Source organism: Ursus maritimus, unplaced genomic scaffold, assembly GCF_017311325.1.
Source record: "Ursus maritimus isolate PB19 unplaced genomic scaffold, ASM1731132v1 scaffold_4, whole genome shotgun sequence".
In the NCBI taxonomy this organism is placed as follows: Eukaryota; Metazoa; Chordata; class Mammalia; order Carnivora; family Ursidae; genus Ursus; species Ursus maritimus.
Window position 1 is genome coordinate 52,601,499 of NW_024426552.1, and position 17,679 is coordinate 52,619,177.

At 39.2% G+C, this 17,679-nt stretch overlaps 1 protein-coding gene across 7 annotated transcripts in view; it reads right to left on the reverse strand.

Moving 5' to 3' along the window:
• Positions 1 to 7,947: 7,947 nt before the first annotated feature.
• Positions 7,948 to 17,679, reverse strand: part of CD47 (CD47 molecule) — a 45,392-nt gene continuing 35,660 nt past the window's right edge. For 2 of the 7 annotated variants that reach the window (XM_040621207.1, XM_040621201.1), the window contains 4 exons: positions 12,136 to 12,167; positions 10,755 to 10,779; positions 10,073 to 10,105; positions 7,948 to 8,194 (listed from right to left, as the gene is read on the reverse strand). In XM_040621207.1, the coding sequence (XP_040477141.1) occupies positions 8,190 to 8,194; positions 10,073 to 10,105; positions 10,755 to 10,779; positions 12,136 to 12,167 (95 nt within the window). In that variant the 3' untranslated portion in view covers positions 7,948 to 8,189. Of the gene's footprint in view, positions 8,195 to 10,072; positions 10,106 to 10,754; positions 10,780 to 12,135; positions 12,197 to 17,679 lie in introns of all 7 variants that reach the window. The other 5 variants (XR_005832161.1, XM_040621203.1, XM_040621204.1 and 2 more) reach the window with 5 other exon arrangements.

Here is a 17,679-nt window from a genome sequence, read left to right on the forward strand (position 1 = left end):
TAGACTGTCACGCCAGGTTTTTTCCCTCCTTCGCCCATGTTGAATAAGAAGAGGAAAAAGAGAGACTGTGCACAGTTCCCGAGTGCTCACGTCGGGGCAGGCGCTGTGCTGAGTACTTCCCGTGCCTGATCTCTTTCAGTCTTCACGCCGAATCTTCATTTGACGAATGAAGACACAGAGGCACAGAGAAGTCAGCTCACTTGCCCAGGGTCACACAGTGGGGTACGTGCGGGGCGTGGGGTGCTCTGACTGCATTGTTGCCTCTCCTCCGAGTATCCGCCCCGAGAGCCGGCTCCAGGTTCAAGCAGGGGTTTCGGTCGAGATGGTGGGTAGAAGCGGAGGAAGCGCCTCTACTCTGGAGAAAAAGGAACTATGAGGAACACAGAAAGCTCTGTGGCCTTCTTTCTGGAGTCAGAATAAACGTGCCGACCTGTGCTTGAAGGCACTAGTGCCCGGGCTGGTGAACAACACCACGGCTAGTACTGTTTTCCAGGCTGCCACTTGGCCAGTTCTCTCTCTTTACTCTTGGCTAGTAATTAGATTTAAATCCCTGACAGGACTCTAACTCTAGTCACCCTGGGAGGTTCTAGATTTCTTTACTATTGCTTGCAAAGATTTCATTTGAAAAAAGTCCTTTGAAATGATAAGTAAGTTATACTCAGCAATAGCTTTAAAAAAAAATCTATTATCTTGTTGAGTCTTTTGAAGAACACATGCTGCTCTCTCTGTCCTCACCTTGAGATGTTAACCCTTATTTTTATCTCCAGTTTGAAGAATAAAAATACCCGGGAGGACCAGAGAAGGCCGGCTCCTCCACTGTAGCTTTCATCCACACCCGTGCAGCTGCCAGGCTCATTTGGACGGCGTCCAGGCACTTGGAATCCGTTGACTCGGGAATCTGGGGTTTTCTCTGTTGTGTGTTTTTGCAAACTCGTTTTCTACGTATAGAACAAATCATCGCGGTGGCTTTGCTTCTCAGGGGAAAAATAAAGCACCGTGCTTTATATGAGTGAGTGCGTCTCTCGGCCTCTGTGCCCAGCTGCTTTGAGCAAGGCATTCGGAGGCACAGTTTGCCTAGTGCTGTGGCCCCACCCGACACCCACGGCGACTGGCGGCAGCCCGGCCATCACAAGAAGTGCTTGTGATCACGAGCGCAGCTTTTCTCTGACACGGGTACCTGACCCACTCGGGCACTTGGAGTCCTTTGAGGAACAGCACGGAGTCATATAAATAACTGGCTCAGGTGGGGATCGCCAGCCCCGTTAACAGGTGTTAAAGCAACTGAGTAGCCTCCCGGGGGATCCGGTCACTCAGGAGAAAGCTGTTCTGAGACCTTCCTATCGCTATATTATGGCTCCTTTGGAGGCTCCCAGTTGCTTTTGAGGAGGGAGGCTTGGTGGGTCTCCCTTCGAAGTCTAGTTCGTTCATTCAGCAAAGAATGAAACATAAAAAAAACACAAAAGCATTTAATTTTACTAAGTGTGATGCTTTTGGAAAAATATGAAAAATTTTTGGTGTAATTTCATTCGCAATTGTTTTAGGCAATTAATAAATGCCCCACAATCAGCCGAAAGCATGACGAAAAATGCCACGATTTTCTGACAACTTTCTCTGAGTGAAAGTAAGAACAATTGATACGTGTTGATGCTTTCAAATATATCCCCGCAGAGGATCCCCGAGTAGCATTTTCTATTCCATTTAGTAACAGTTGTTACCAGAACAATCCCTATTGATAGCCAGGCATACAGCTAAAGATAGGAGGAGATGTGGGCTCTATTGAATCCAGGATAATCACATTTTTAAAAATCCAAGATATATACCCAACCAATTCAACTGCGAGAATTAAGCACTTGATAACATTGCAATAAAAAAAGGTTTATCCAGGTAACCAAATAGATGCATCCTCTAGCTTACAAAAATGTGGCTTATGAACATTACATTCTAAAAATGTCTGGTTGAATTGGGGGTGGAAATTCCCTGGAGAGTGAGCAGCATTCCTGGCAGGGGAGGAGGTAGGGTGGCAGACCTGCCACCACAGGACCCTCACCCAAGGCAGTGGGGAATCTAGTCCTACAACCAGTAGGGAAGGAGGTTTAGCAGTAGAAGAGCAAAGATTCTAGTACTTTCCAGTTGTCCTCAGCATGAGAGATATCTCCCCATACAATCTGGCACATATGCTAAAATTGCTAAGTTATTATATATTTTAAAAGTAAATAAGTAGAGAGCTTCCATGGAAGGGAAATACACTTAAATTTTGCCAACAATCCATTTGTTTAGGATGTCGATCAGCTTATGTATATTGTCGGTTTAACCTTGAGGAATTTTGCAGGCAATTCAAAGAAAATCAGGAAGTAAAACGATAGCTGTCTTTTCCGGAAGGCAGCTCCATGATCAAATAAGATTTTGTTAGGAGGAAGATCCCGGAGCCTTGCGTCATGTTGCGTGTATCGCAACATCTAGAAGAGAATAGCAGCAGTTTTGCAGATCTGCGAATCTAGCACGCTCCCTGGCATCAAGACTGACATCACACTGCAGTTTTCAGACTTCTACATCATTTCTCTCCAAATTGGACTCCTTAACAAGCATTTCTCATCGTCCACGCTGGGAAAAGCTACTCGGTCCTCCACAACTGGCTATTATCAGAGCTGAAACGCTGCCGTGTTCTAGTCAAATGACTGACTGCAGGAGTGGGTGCTTAGTGAGTTGGGTCTAATGATTAGGTCCGTTCTCACTTCTATGCAGCCAGCAGTGCTGTCTTCAATGTTAAATAATCAGTCCAATTAGCCATAACTCAGGGTTAAATACTTTATCCACCCCCACCTCCTGTTCGGTGGATGGGTGCTTGAGCATGAAGCCTATATGCACAAAATAAACACCAGGCGTCGAGTTCCCGCACAGCCTCGCTGTTCATGCCAACACTGTCAACTGTGAGCTCCTGGTGAAATCATGTCCTACATGGATGGTGTTACCATAATCCGGCATTTTCTAAAGCTGTCAAACTTGAAGCCGTGAGCTGGAAAGGCACCACACCGAAATGAAATCCAGTTGCATCTGCAAGCCTCCGCCTCGGTGGGAGTCTAATCAGGTTGCGTACAGCTCCGTGCTGCACGGAGCCGCCTTCGGTGCAGGAGGCAGGCCATTTAAATGCCTTCTGAACTCCATTAGTTACTCCTGCTGAGAGTGACAAAATCCTCATAAATGCATAAAAAATTAAATTGCCTATGAGGTAAGAAATGAAATGGTACCTAGCTGCCAAATATTATTTTCCATTCAAACAGTCTACAATCACACATACAACAGAGAGTACATACCCGCAAGTCACGCAGCGTGGGCTAGGAACGCTGGGCTCGAAAGTCTAATGACATCATCTGGTAACCATCCCCTGACTTGGGCTTCAAGTTTGCTTCCCCTCCATGCCCACCCCCACCCCAGATGGCACCCACAATCTCCATTCCAGTCTAGCCGAGGGAGTCAGCCAGCCCAGTGGGAGCGTCAGAGATGCCTGGCATCGGTGGGTGGGGGGGAGGGGGGAGACATGACCCATGACCCAGTCACAGCGCGGGAGTGCAGTATGGGGTTGATGACTACTCAGAGAGACATGCGCTCCTTTTCCCCCCATGTTCCCGGACCTTGGCAGCAGGTGCTGGGACAGCAGCTGTCTGTTTTGCCATTACACGCAGCCTCTGAAGGCAGGCAAGAGCTAGCTCGAGAGCTGGGGATACAGCGGATCCTCAGGACACCGTTTTGAGGCCCAGGATCCAGCTATGCACCTGAATGTTGTTACATTAGCCAAAAAACCCCATTTTTCTTAGATACAGGATTTCTTTCCCTGGTAATCAAAATAGTCCTAAGTGACAACCAGTTAAAATGGAGAACTATTTCAATTTACACCTCAGTCTCGGAAAAGGTCTCTCTCTACCGGTGAGGAGCGGCATGGCAACGCGGGGAGGCGGCAGGCCGAGGTTCTCCGCTGGTCAGCAGTACAGCCAGGACCAGAACCCACGGTTCTTGCTTTCTCAGGTGCCGATCACACCAGACCGCGGGAAAAAGCAACACGACCGACTTGTTTAAAACTTTTAGTTAAAACTTTGTTCCAATTAAAAGTTTGCTTACTCGTTTAACATACTTTAAAAAGAATTTATAAATTAATATTTTAAGCGATCCTTTGCATTGTTACCTAGAATATGGACAACTTGAAGATACAATGAACTAAATTTCTTAGAAATGTGTTTGTGGTCTGCTTTAAGAGCAACAGAAATAGCCCAACAAAATAGCTTAAAATGTTTTATTAAGTATATATAATATTACAGGGTAATATTTACAAAGTTATGTTTTTAAATAAAAAAAGTATCTTGGCAAAGATTGCAGATATTCAAAGCTTCAAACAGTGATAAATTGATTTAATACATATAAAAAAAACCTTTAATGGTAACACAGCTGTAAAACAACTTTGGTCTTTAAATCACTGCAAAAAATGGCTACTGACAAATAGCACACCTTTAATTGCTATGGAAAAAAGCCCCAAGAGAGGATCTTGCACATAGCAACACTGGAGTTTTCTTTATTTAGAATGGTTAATGGATATTTATATGATGCAGGATCTAAATCTCAACAATGGCTTTTTGTAAATAATGCTCCATTTAATAAAAACAGAAATGTTTCCTTCTCTTACCAGCCCTGATAACAACACTTTTAAGATTCCACTGATGTCGTCTTACAGAGAAGCTTATTACAAATGCTCTCTTTTTTTCAAAAGGCTAAATTTCTGGGAAAGCTGGTCTTAAATGATAAGTAAGAGCTGTCAAAAGCCAAAGGTAGGAAAACTTCCTGTTCACTGCTTATCTCTTAGAAGTTACCTGGATTATCCCTATTAGCCACGGAAAATGACTTAACAAAGGACCCCAGTGGGTGATGGCAGTTAGTGATTTTGAAAATATGACACATGAGAAACTAAGATTTCTAAACAAACTCTCCATTAAATAAAACATAATAAAAAGATAAAGCGTTGCCCAACAATCATTTCTCCAGTTTCCAATGGCAGGTAAATAAAGGAGTACGTATTTCCATACACATCCCACAGATCTGTTTTTGAATACCCCTTTTAGGACAAAAAATATCTAGAAGGTGATATAGAGCTTGATTCTTAATGAGATGGAGGAGTAACCTGATCACTTTTTGAGCTTTAACTCAAATCACAATGTGGTTGGTCATTTACTGAATTGAAGCATCCTGGCATGAGCAATACTCTCAAATTATGGGATAGCCCCATTTTTTCACATCGACATTCTCAGAAATTTAAACAAAATGGACCTGGAGTTTCTAGGTGAAGAGTCATCACCTTTTAAGGTTTTCAGGGCACGTGAAATTTGTCAAGAGAGAAAACTATCTAGATCACCCTACTGAAAATCATGGGGAATCTGCATACTTTCAATCTTCCAACTTAGGAACTGAACACCTAATGTAGGCAAAACACTGCAGGAAAAGAAAGGTGGGGGGGAAGCTCTTTCCATAACAGAATTTCAAAATTGAGGGAAGCAATACAAAAAACCTGACAGAACTCAGCAGACACACATGAAGTACTAAGAGAGGTGTTATCAGAGATGAAAGAGGCAGCAACACAGATGGGGGTGAGCTACAGACGAGAGCTAGGAGGGGACGGACGGCTGGAGGACAGTGTTTGGAAGGAGATGGAAAATCGGAGTTGGCCAAAAACGTTGGAAAAGTTATTGCAAAAATGACAAGTGGCACCAGAGGATGTGCCCTAAATAAAATCAACCGGAAGAGTCAATGGCAAAAATTGGGATCATTGAGTAAAAAGCAGGTTGTCGGGGGGGTGGGGGACAGATACATGATGCTCAAAACATTGTTAACAATTCTAATTTCGTGTGATAAAAAATTGGGAGCCACTGCAAGTCTGATTTAAAGTGAATGAACTGGCCCAATGATGAGGGCTCCTGCTGATGTGGTCCCTTTTCCAGAGAAGCTGACAACTAGTAAGAGCAAGAGCTGATGTCACCTGGCATCTCTCCTGCTTCCTCTGTGCGTTGTCTAGGGCAGTGAGTACCTCAAAAGACAGGCAGTGTTAAAGAGAACACAAAGGGTGATGGATGGGTCCCAAGACTGAACCCCAAATAAATGAGAGCTTATTGCATATTAAAAGATACAACTTCAGTTTATAAAAAAGTTTGCTATAAAGATTTTCATGCCTTACTTTTTTTTAATAGAGAATAGGTATCTGGATCTTTTTCAAGTTCATCTGCATTTCTCCTCCTTTCATCAAAATTGATTTCTAAAGTAACCAAACAATATTAGTAAAATATATTTTCAGAGGCAAAAAGAGCAGCAAGAGCCATCAGATTTATATAAAGGAATACAGCTCCCTCTCCATATGATAATATTTTGGACAGCAACACAATTAGGAAAGAAGTTTTGTTTTTTTTTCCCAAGAAGAGCTGTCTTGACAGTCTGCTCAGTTTTCTCAGAAGCATCAGCAGGCCGTACGTTGAGGTGTGCCAGAGGCAAACCACTTGGTCCCAATATGAAATATGACAATTAATTTGGCATAAAAGAGGCACATGGGAACAATCGGTGGACTAAGAACTATTAGTAATGTAACTACAGATACGAATGTCTTATTATTACACAGACAGGAAGGAATTACTAGTATTTTTAGAGGTATTGTGAGCAGTCAAAAAGCTTGGCGAATTACCTAGAAGTTTTTGAAGTTTTCAGTGCTCAAAAATTTGCATCAAATATAATTCCACCCAATAAAGATCTTTTTTTAATGTTGTTACTAAAAGCATGAAATTAACATTTGCTCTCCTGTAGGTACCCTGCTGTTGTCCGTACAGAAGACGCACGTGCCTACCTTATACATGTGCGCACACACACACACACACACACACACACCCCCACGGAAGAGGAAAACGAGTGCTAAGAATCTAAAAGTACTCCAGGCGATCACGACTGTTGGAACGTTAATTTTCTTCTAACAGGGGTAGGAAATGTGGGGGGTTTTGTTTTACTTCCCGATCTTAGAGTAAGGGGCTCACGGAGGCAGGACTACACGAGGAAGATGATGAGTGTTTATCATGCAACACAGACACAATGGTAACAAAACCACCCTGCCGCGGGTGGGCTTGTTGGCCTGACAGTGACACACATTATGTTGCCATGCAGGAGACTCATAGTTCAAATCTCGATCTTGGTTTTTCATGCCCCAGATCAGAAAAGAAGTGAAGAAACACTGTAGATTGTGCCTTCAAATCCGAGGAAGGAAATACATATGTTACAACCATCGTTATTTCTGCTGAAAAGTGTGAACCTAGTTCTCGGAGAATAAGTCTGGCTCCTTTCTGCAGTGATGCTACCGTGTCACTGGACCATGTTCAAAGAGGAGAAAAGGTGCTACATCTTGTACAGCAGAAGCAAATAACAGGAGGACAAGACAGGATTTAAAGGGTTGTGTGAATAAAAGAAAAACACATCCATCAATAAAATTACCCTAATTCTGGAAAGGATTCATTACACTGTGTGTCGAAGGAAGAACGTGTGAATGGCAACCCCAAGAATGAAGACCATGACCTCCTGCCGGACCAGATCACACGCAGGTGGCACTCAAGACGTTCCCTAGCAAACTCCTGTCTGTACTCGAATTTGCTATTCCCTTGCCCCAGAAGCGGTACAAGCCGTATTTGGCTAACACCAGCCGTAACTGCCAACGTGGCTGTGAACCCGAGTTCGCCAAGGTTCTATGGAAGCCACTGTTCTTCATAGATCTCTCTGGGAAACCAGGAGGGTAGCGCCAGGTAATTCTCACCTTGAACCAATTTAAACTGGTGACCTAAAGTCAAGGCCCTAGGACCTGAAAGGCATCATTCTTGGAAGTTGGCCACTCTACTCTTGCCCCGAATTCAGTAAAAATAACAACAAAAAACTGGATCTCAATTGGGCACACAACACAGATAATAATTCTTTTATTAACTACATTACAAACGCTTTGAATAAAAACTTAACTGCAACAATAATCATTTAAGGGTCAATGATTTACTTTTTTCCACAGACGAGAACCAGTTATTTTTCTTGTTTTCTTCTCCTGAACAGTGAATCAAGGCCATGGTGCTCCAACACAATTGTATTCCTCTCACGTCTTACTACTTTCCAAATCAGAGTCCGTCACTTCACTTCAGTTACTCTGGAAAATTGAAAAATGAACATATAATTACTATTCATGTCTATTTTCTATGCATTAACAAGTTGATGTATTTAAAAAAAATGGGAATTGTCACATATACGATATCTAAAAATAAAGAAAAAGTATTTAATTTTAGATTTGCAAAGGTCACAGACATAAACCCGGCAAATCATCAGCCTTTTTAGTTGTGGTAAGGAAAAGGCCAATGCCAAATGAAAATAAGAATCAACAAAGTCTGGTAATCTCAGTTTGCTGGGTTAGCTGAGAAGCCAAGAGATGTTGATTTTTCAAAGCAAAAAATATTGATCAAAGAATAATATTCTATCCCATTCATTTCAGACCTGTATCATTCATGTGATGTAAGTGAAATAAAATGTTGATTTGGGGTGAGAGGAAGAGAAAATGGTACCGTGGTCACTAGGTTAGTCTGAAACTCACTCACTGCCCAGGCAGACGCACTGTGAGCATCAAGCCCACCCAAAACACAGGCTGGTTTTTGTTTGTTTTTTTTTTAAGCCAACAAATTCTAAACAGCTAAATATTAGCAAAATTAAGGGAGCTTCAAAGGTCATCATAGATTTTGTGTGTTATGAACACACAAAAACTACTCTACCTACTGATATAGTGGTTCTAAAAAAAGGAAGAGGCACTTGAGGCTCTTGTACGAGTTTTCTGAAAACAGAGAAAAGGAGGTTCGTTTCCCCATACAGCTGCAGAAGAGTGACACCACAGCAGGAAAAGGGCGAAGCAATTACAAAATAAACCATGAGAATGTAAACATGGGCAAACCACGCCACAATTCCAGGGACCAGTTCTTTTTTTAAATGTCATTTAGTTTATTCCTACCAACCACAATTTTTTGTTTTTTAGGAGGGTGGTGGTTGGCAAACAAAACATGCATCTTTGTAATAAAAGCTGGAGCTGCGACAGAAACTTACAAAAGTGGAATCACTCTGTGATTCCTTGTTGAACGCGGCCCAAGTCTTGTTTTAAACTCTGTCCACCAACACATAATCGGCATGTTTTTAATCCTACGCAAAAACTACTTGCACTCAGGGGAACACAGCCTGCTGCGCTAAAGGCTGCACTCAGCCACAGAGGCGAGGCGGTAGGTCACGCATGTTAAAGCAGGAACATAGCAAACTATTTACATGATCAAGAAATGACTGCAAGTATCAAAGGTATGAAGCAATTTTTGATAAGATAAAAACACAAAATTATTAAGATGTTAACAGAACTGAAGTATCACAGCGTCTTGAGGTAAAATCAAAACGAATGCTTAGAGCACTCAGCATCTCAGACTTACTTTTAAAAACTAACAAATATGTCCTTGAAATATTCAATAAAAATTAGAAATTATTAGCCTAGATTTCCAAAACAAGAAGCAAAAGCTTGAATGACTAAACATTTCTCTCTTAAATCCTCTCCCAAAAGGAAAGAACTGAGTCCTGCTTAGAAAAGCAGAGATATTAAGTCCCCATGAATTAAATGCAACAAATCGCCAACACAAGCACAAAAGAAACTCTGTCAAGATGATAAAGATTTGTGCCAGATTATCTATGTGTCTTGCAAAAAGCATTTAAAAGTTACAGTCACCAGATACTGCAGCTGAAAAATGTTTTTTAAAAAGCAGTAATTTCTCTTTGCTATGAGCAATAGGACCGGAGGGTCTGATGAGTGAGACCCTACAGCTTTTCTAGCACTTGTTTTGCAACTTTTAAGAGATTTAAGTTTAATAAATCAAGAAATGCAGACCTTTATGATTTGACAGTGTCCCTTTTACATACAAAAAAGAGCATACTTTCAAGAAGCCATTTTATTTCTTTTCAATGTTCATATTTTAACCAATCTATAATTGTAGGTGCATTTTATACTTACCATCATTCATCATTCCTTTTGATTCTTTAAATGCTAAGAATTAGTAACAAGCCAAGCAGGCAGTTAGTAAGATTCCACAATTAGAAATCATTTCTAAATAAATAAATATGCAGTATTATCATGCTAACTATTCCACAGCTATAAAGCCAAATTAATTTTAAGTCTATTACTTTATTACAAAAGCCTTTCTGTGGATCATACCCACAGACTCCACAAAAGGAAACAAAGTCAGCTGGGAACACAGATCTAGATTGAGGGAGAAAGAAAGTGAGATGCTTGGGTCTCATCCCGTGGTGACAGCCTGAATCTGAAATTTATAAATCAGAAACTGAAATTAATTGAGATTCTCCTCTACTGGGGGCAGTATACTTCATCTTGGCTAATACAAGGCAAGGTCCCCTTGCCCAAACATTGCTTGGCCAGTGCAAGCAACTACTGAAGAGATACTGAATAGTGATTTTTCTTAGAGGTAAGAACATTACAATAGCAATACTCTGAATAATCAAGAAAAGAGGGGTCAAGACAAAAAAAAAAAACAAAAACCCACCCAAAAAACAAAAACAAAAAAACCCTAGTTTTCCCCAAGGCATAGATGGAGCATTCTAACTGTTTTGGGAAGCTGCTCAAATTATGGTCAGGTAATGGATCAAGAAGAATATACAAGTTTGTAACAACCACATACCATTAAGGGGCTCCTCTACAGCTTTCTGGAAAATATTTAAAATATATTTACATAAAAATGGAACTTATTTCATGTCCTTTTATACTAAAATTTATATATGCTAACATTTAAACTATATAGTAGAGAGTGAATCTTACAGTCTAAAAACAAAATAAGGCAATAAAGGTTAGAAAAACAAAGCTTGCCAAGTTTACCTAATAGTTTAAAAATAGTTGTATTAATATTTTTTCTATACAGAATTTCCCACCCACTCTGCCTCTTTTAGTTCAAGAAATTTTAACTTGTCAAAAAGTGCAAACATAAATAGCAATACAATAATAAATAAAAGAGTTAAACGAGATGAGACCAGAACAGAATCATTTTCAAATCATGCAAACTGAATTCAGTACCAAGGAAAGAAAATGTGTTAAGATTTAAGGGTCCGATGGTTGGATTATCTCCAACAGAGGCACTCAACACAGCTAGCTCTTGGCCAATGTAGCTACAGCACCCATCTTTATAACATAAACACCTGCGGTAAGATTCACCCCTAGGCCCCCCTGCCTCTCGGGCATGTCTTCTGAGGCTCGTCAGGCCTAAGGAGTACATGTAATCTTCACTTCCTGCCACAGACAGGAGTCTCGATTCTGGCGTTCCAGACAGAGCTACCATTATTCCTTTCTAGGAAGGTGACTTCTCCAGACCTCCTTTCAAGAAAATAGTTCTTGGGCCTGTCCCATGACCAGTCTCTACACGAGTTTTTTTCATGTGCTCATTTATCCATTTCAGTGTATCTCCTAAATCTGCTCCTTCTCTTGGAATTTTCCTGAATAACTTATTAAGGTATCCAAGACAGAGTGAAAACTACAGTACAGTATGGAGGAAGAAAAATACTTATAAAATGAGGGAAGAAGGGGAGTAAATTATAATTCAGAACAGATAGGTTCCAGCAATATCTACATTTATTTTATAGATTATCATTTTTAATGAAATCAATTTCACACAAATCCCCCTCCCTCATTTTAAAGCCGGAAATAGTTTGTATATGCGCATCGAATGGAGCCAACAGGTGAGGCAGTATATTGCAGTCAGCTTCTTTCAGCAGAGATAATAACCATCATTCTTACACATGAAATTTCCAGTTCTGAGAAAGTGAGAAGTCACTCGAGAAGTGAGCACAATCTTAAGGAATCACTGATTCTATTTTAGTGCAACTAAAATGATCAAACAGGTTTTAAAACAGTTGGCTCTACTCATGCAAAGTCACGAAATGACGTCCAAATTCTCTTAATGTGATGTTATACCACTAAACAGAGCAAAAGGCTTCAATATCTCAATTACTATTCCTCAGTCAAAACCATCAAGTGATCATTCCCAATTCATTTAAGAAAGTTTAACTTACCCTAGGAGGTTGTATAGTCTTCTGATTGGAAGCTGATATGATTAAAAATTGAGAAAATGAACTGAATAAATTAAACAAATTAAGGCAATATAATGTTTCATTTCAATGACTATATAATGATTAATTTCAAATGATTATATGCATTGATAGAATAAAATGATCAAACGGTCCATCTACATCAAATAATAAACATCTACATTGTTTTATATGCTCTATTTCCCCCAAATCGGCCATTTGTCATACTTCTTGTTGAACAATGCTATCATCTATTCACCCCCAGCGTGGACTCTACACCCCTCCCCACACAGCCCAGCCAGGAAGTGGACAGAATGTGGCAATGACTGATCTCCACCCCCTACTCCACTGCCTGCCCTTAGCTCACTGTTCTTGTTTCTTGTAGCCCAGTCTTTTCTTCTGCTTCCATCTTTCCAGTTTTCAAGGCTCCAAACAGCTAACAAACTAAAGAAAATATTCAGATCCCTCTGAGTTTAATGACTTATTCTAAGCAGCTAGTTTTTAGCCACAATCAACTTCTTCTCTATGTATTCCTTCTCAGCTTCCCAAGTGACCCTTGGAACTGCTTCTGAATGAACTGGTTAATGGAGATGAAGGAATATAGGGCCTGAAGAAAGTGACAAAGGGAAAAAATATTACTCGAGTTGCGTAGGGGAAAAGGGAGAACTTCCTTACAAAAGCCAAGTCAGAAGGTCCCAGAGCAGCTCAAGCCAGTCCTAAATACAGAATGAGTCCTACATATACAAAAGCATCAACCAGCAACATCCTGTGAGCCGGTCGGTAGGAAGGTGATGCTGCGGGACAGTCAATTACACTGTCCTGGGGGGCGGATGAAAGCCTGGATTTGATTGTGAGCAGACTCAGGCAAGCCCCCGGGACTGCTCTAGGGTTCTGTGCTCTCTACTCCTGCCTCTCCTGCTCCATGCTCACCCCTACCAAGCTTCCGAAGCTGATGGGCAATGGGAGTGAGACCCTACCCAAGGGCAGCCAGTGTACAAACTAACCAGAAGCTGACAGGCTCCCTCAAACAGAGACCACAGCAACTGACTAGCCTGAATCTCTCTCCCACTAGAGCCCGAAGAGGAGTAACAGAGAGAAGACCAGAAAGCTGGTAATGGTAAGAAAGGTGACAAGGAGGCAGCAAGCTGGGAGAGAAGCTCAAGGCTTAAAGAAAAAGGTAAGAGAAACTATCAGTGAGAAGACAGGAATAAAATACAAGATAAAGCCATAAAGAGGCTAAGCTTATAGGGAAAGAACCAGAGAGGAACTCAATAGTATAACAGGCAGATGGGCATTGACTAACTCCTATTACTTAGAGGGCAACACGACAGCTCCGTTCTTAGGAATTTCCTAAACGGCTTACTGTTCCAGTCCCTGTGAGGCCTGGTTGTGTCCCAGCTCTCAGGAGATTCCCTTCTCTGTCACTGTCATGTGTGGCTTTAAAGTAAAGGCACCTGAGGAGTGGTATGGTCCTGGCAGCCAAACAAGGAAGCCACTTTTTAAACTAGTATGGAGTGAGGTGCCTGGCTGGCTCAGTCAGTAGAGCCTGTGACTCTTGATCTCAGGGTTGTGAGTCTGAACCTCATGACAGGTACAGAGATTACTTAAAAAATAAATTAAATCTTAAAAAAAAATAGTAGTATGGAGTGAAATGGGTTGGGAATGTGGGTGAGTCACATTCAGCAGCCTCCCAAAGAGGCCACGCAGAATTATGGAACTTCGTTAGGGATTATCATGGTAGTTACAAGTACATACAACTTATTTCAACTAAACCATGCCCTTTATGTTCTATCAAGGAAAAGAAAACAGCTGTGAAAATTTCTGGCTGGTAGTGTGAAGGGCCAGATTCTAGATCTACATTTTTGAGATCATAAATTTATTTATCAGAATTATTATTAAGTACTTCCAAGTAATTCCTTTTCTGTCCTAATAACATGTAAAGAATAGTTTCTGAGTTCCAACGTTCAGGGCCAAGGAACATCACATTTTGACTACACCATTCTGAAAAAGAGCTCTATAAAGAACAATGATTCAGAGGGATAAGAGTCAGCTGTGCTCACTCTAATAGCATAAAACCCAAAAGTGCAGAAGTTAATTTCACTTGAGTTAATCACCTTCCATAGACATATGATCATTGTGACAAAATTACTATGGTTTATCTGCTACTATCATGGGCCTAAGGCACTGACAGCTACACATATGTATGTAGTTAAATATATATATACAATATATATAAAAATACATATGTTAACTATATATTTATTTAATATATATTTATAAATACATATCATATAATATACTTTAAAGTATTATAGTACTATACACTATAAAGTATATTATATATTTATAAATACATAAATTAAATATAAATATATTTATTATACATAAAATTATTGTTTATTATATATAAAATATATTTTTATTTATTTATGTATTTATAAACCACAAGCCTTAAAGGTTCCACATGAGCTCCCTTGCAAGGTTTCTTCTTGATTTATTCTTCTCTCCCTGAAACATCTGACCACATGGCATAAATGTATTTCTAGGTTTTGAATTTTCAGGAATATTTTTGCTACTGATATCAGACTCACCTCTCCTTAACAATGGGCTATAAAATATCTCTGAATTATATATATATATATGTTCCATGTCATTCTAAAACAACTAGCATGTTGTGATAAATACGATTTCTGTATACTTAGTAGGTTGATTTGTAACAAAACATGTTTATATGCACTTATATTGAACTAAGTGGTAAATGGCTTTAAAAAAGTGAACAAGTACTGCCTCTCATAAATAATGGCTATTGATGCCACAAACAACAAGCCTAACTCTAGTGAGTTTAGTTAGTTCTATTTAATTTTCTGTTTGATCTCACATAGTTATTGTTTCTAGCTCCGATTTCATTTTGCAAAACTTAAATGCTTCCAGTTACAAAATGAAATCCAACACGGTGTAAAAAGACCACAGGAAATGAAATTTAAAAATATTACTTCTAGAGTAACAATTAAGGCTACAAATTTAAGCTTGGAAATAATAAAAACAACAAAAAAGTTAAAATTCTCATAGGGCCATTAACTTACTCTTAAAGAGTCAGGTTGGGTTTTAACAACGACAACGACAACAAAAAAAACTGAGGATTTTACTGCACTTAAGTCAAGACACATTCATTAAGCTTTTCCAAAACAGAGCATCAGCAATGAGTAAAATTTATTTTGGAAACATTTACAATTTTTACCTCCTGATAAAAATGCTAAAATGTGCAACCTTAATGTTACATACACTCGCATCTACACATTCAGATTATTTTAAGAAAAACACATCCATTTTCCCATTCTACCACATTATCTAAAGAGCAACTTTCCTGTACCTTTTCTCTTCTTGCCCTTCAACTGACCGAAGGTGTGCCTCTGAATTCTGGCATCAGACAAGTTGATTTGGAAAGTTAATTTAGAATATTCTTAAAATGTCAATACAACTGGACTAAATTCTTAACTTACACGTGATATATTTATATGCTAAACTATGATAAAGAAAAAATAATTTTGGGAACTTTTCAAGATTTCACTTTCAGTTTGCTTTTTAAGGTGAGAACAGTATGTGTGTAATTACAGTGGTTTCACAAGCTTCTCTGGGATGTAAATGATGGAGAAGGGAGAGAGCACAGCCACGGAGGTGGCAGTTAGACGCTGCCTATTTCCCCCTGAGTCAGCATTCCGGACCTGTTGGCAACTCTACTGAGCATCATTCTTTAGACATGGAAGGCTCGGGGGGGCATGGGAACCAAAGGCAGGACGATCCAGACAATGAGGAATAAAAAAAACAAAAAGCTGACTATCAGTCAAAGACACGGAACGCGACACCATGTTGCAGGTCGCATACTGTTCTCAAGCACTCATAAGAAGCAACATAACCAGCAGTGTCAGCTTCGAGAACCACACAAACGGTGATTAGAATATGTATCAACACTCATAATGTGACGCTTCTGACAGCCACCAAATGAACACCATTCGGCTGAGAAGTCTTCATTGCGTTTTATGGACTTAGGAGTCACGAGCTAAGAAAATTTCTTTGAGGAAACGACACATGAACACACATGAACAAAGATAGGGAGATTTTAGTTAAGTATTTTAATTGTTTATCTAATGAACATTAACTAAATAGAGACAAAGAATATGTAACAAAATTGAACTCATCGATCAGTCAGCAAAAGCTGAGGTTCACAAACAAAGGTAAAATTTCTTTGAGAGTATTATGTGAGTCATATGGAAAATCATTTGACTACAACAATTTGAGGTTTATATTAATTTTTGGAAACACAGTGAAGTCCAGCTAAAGCAAAAACACTGATTTTTTTACTCCATTATTTGGTAACTTTTGATTATTGTGACAAATGTTTAAGAGTTTGCTTTGCTTCTTAAATAAAAAACAATTTTTTTAAAGGAATACTAATGTAAACCAATTATAGGGAACATTTTTAGCTTAAATAAGACAACATACTAACTAAAAGCACCTGCCTCTATATATAAAAAATAAGAATTTATATAGAAATCTGTTATTTGAAAATTGGCAGATTAAATATGAAGTTCAGAAACAATTAGCTAATTCCCCACTCACTAACAATTGATTTTAAAAGTAGTAAAAACAACATGGATGGATCTAGGGAGTGTAATGCTAAGTGAAGTCAGTCAGTCTGAGAAAGATAAATACCATGTAATTTCACTCATATGCAGAATTTAAGAAACAAGACAAACAAAGGAAAAAAGAGACAAAAAATAAGCTTCTTAAATATAGAGAACAAACTGGTCGTTGCCAGAGGGGAGGTGGGTGCGGGGAATGGGTGAAACAGGTGATGGGGATGAAAGTTAAAGAGTACACTCATCATGATGGACACTGAATAATGTATAAACTGCTGAATCACTATATTGTACACCCGAAACTAACATAACACTGTATGTTAATTATACTGGATTTTAAATACATACACATAAATAAATTTTTTAAAATGTAGTAAGCCCCTAAATTTTAAAACTCCATGTTTTTATTGTATTGGTTTTAACTAAAAATATTTTAAAGTCAAGTAAAGTCAGAGGACACTGTTCTTTAATAAAAGTGACAGATTTTGAATTTCAACCAGCCTACTTAGGGGTGTCGAGGTCTGTAAACAATCTGCAAGAACAGCAAGTAACAAATAGTCTCTGTGAAAGAGCTAGCTCTCATAGAACCAATGGGCCAATTAAAAATCCTTTCCTATTGAATCCTCAACATTCTCTCTTTTTAGGTGGTATAAAAAAGTCTACACATTCTAAAACAAAGACATTTTCTCTTAAACTAGTTTATAATCTAAACTTTTCATTAATTCATATTACTTCTACCCTCTTTCATCACCCCACAATCATTCCAATTTTATTATTTAAAAAATACAGCTGCATTCACAGTATTTTCTCATTTTTGGAAACACTGATAAATTTCTTTAGTCATAAATTATAAGAACCAATCAAAAGAATTTTCCAAATTATATATTTGAAA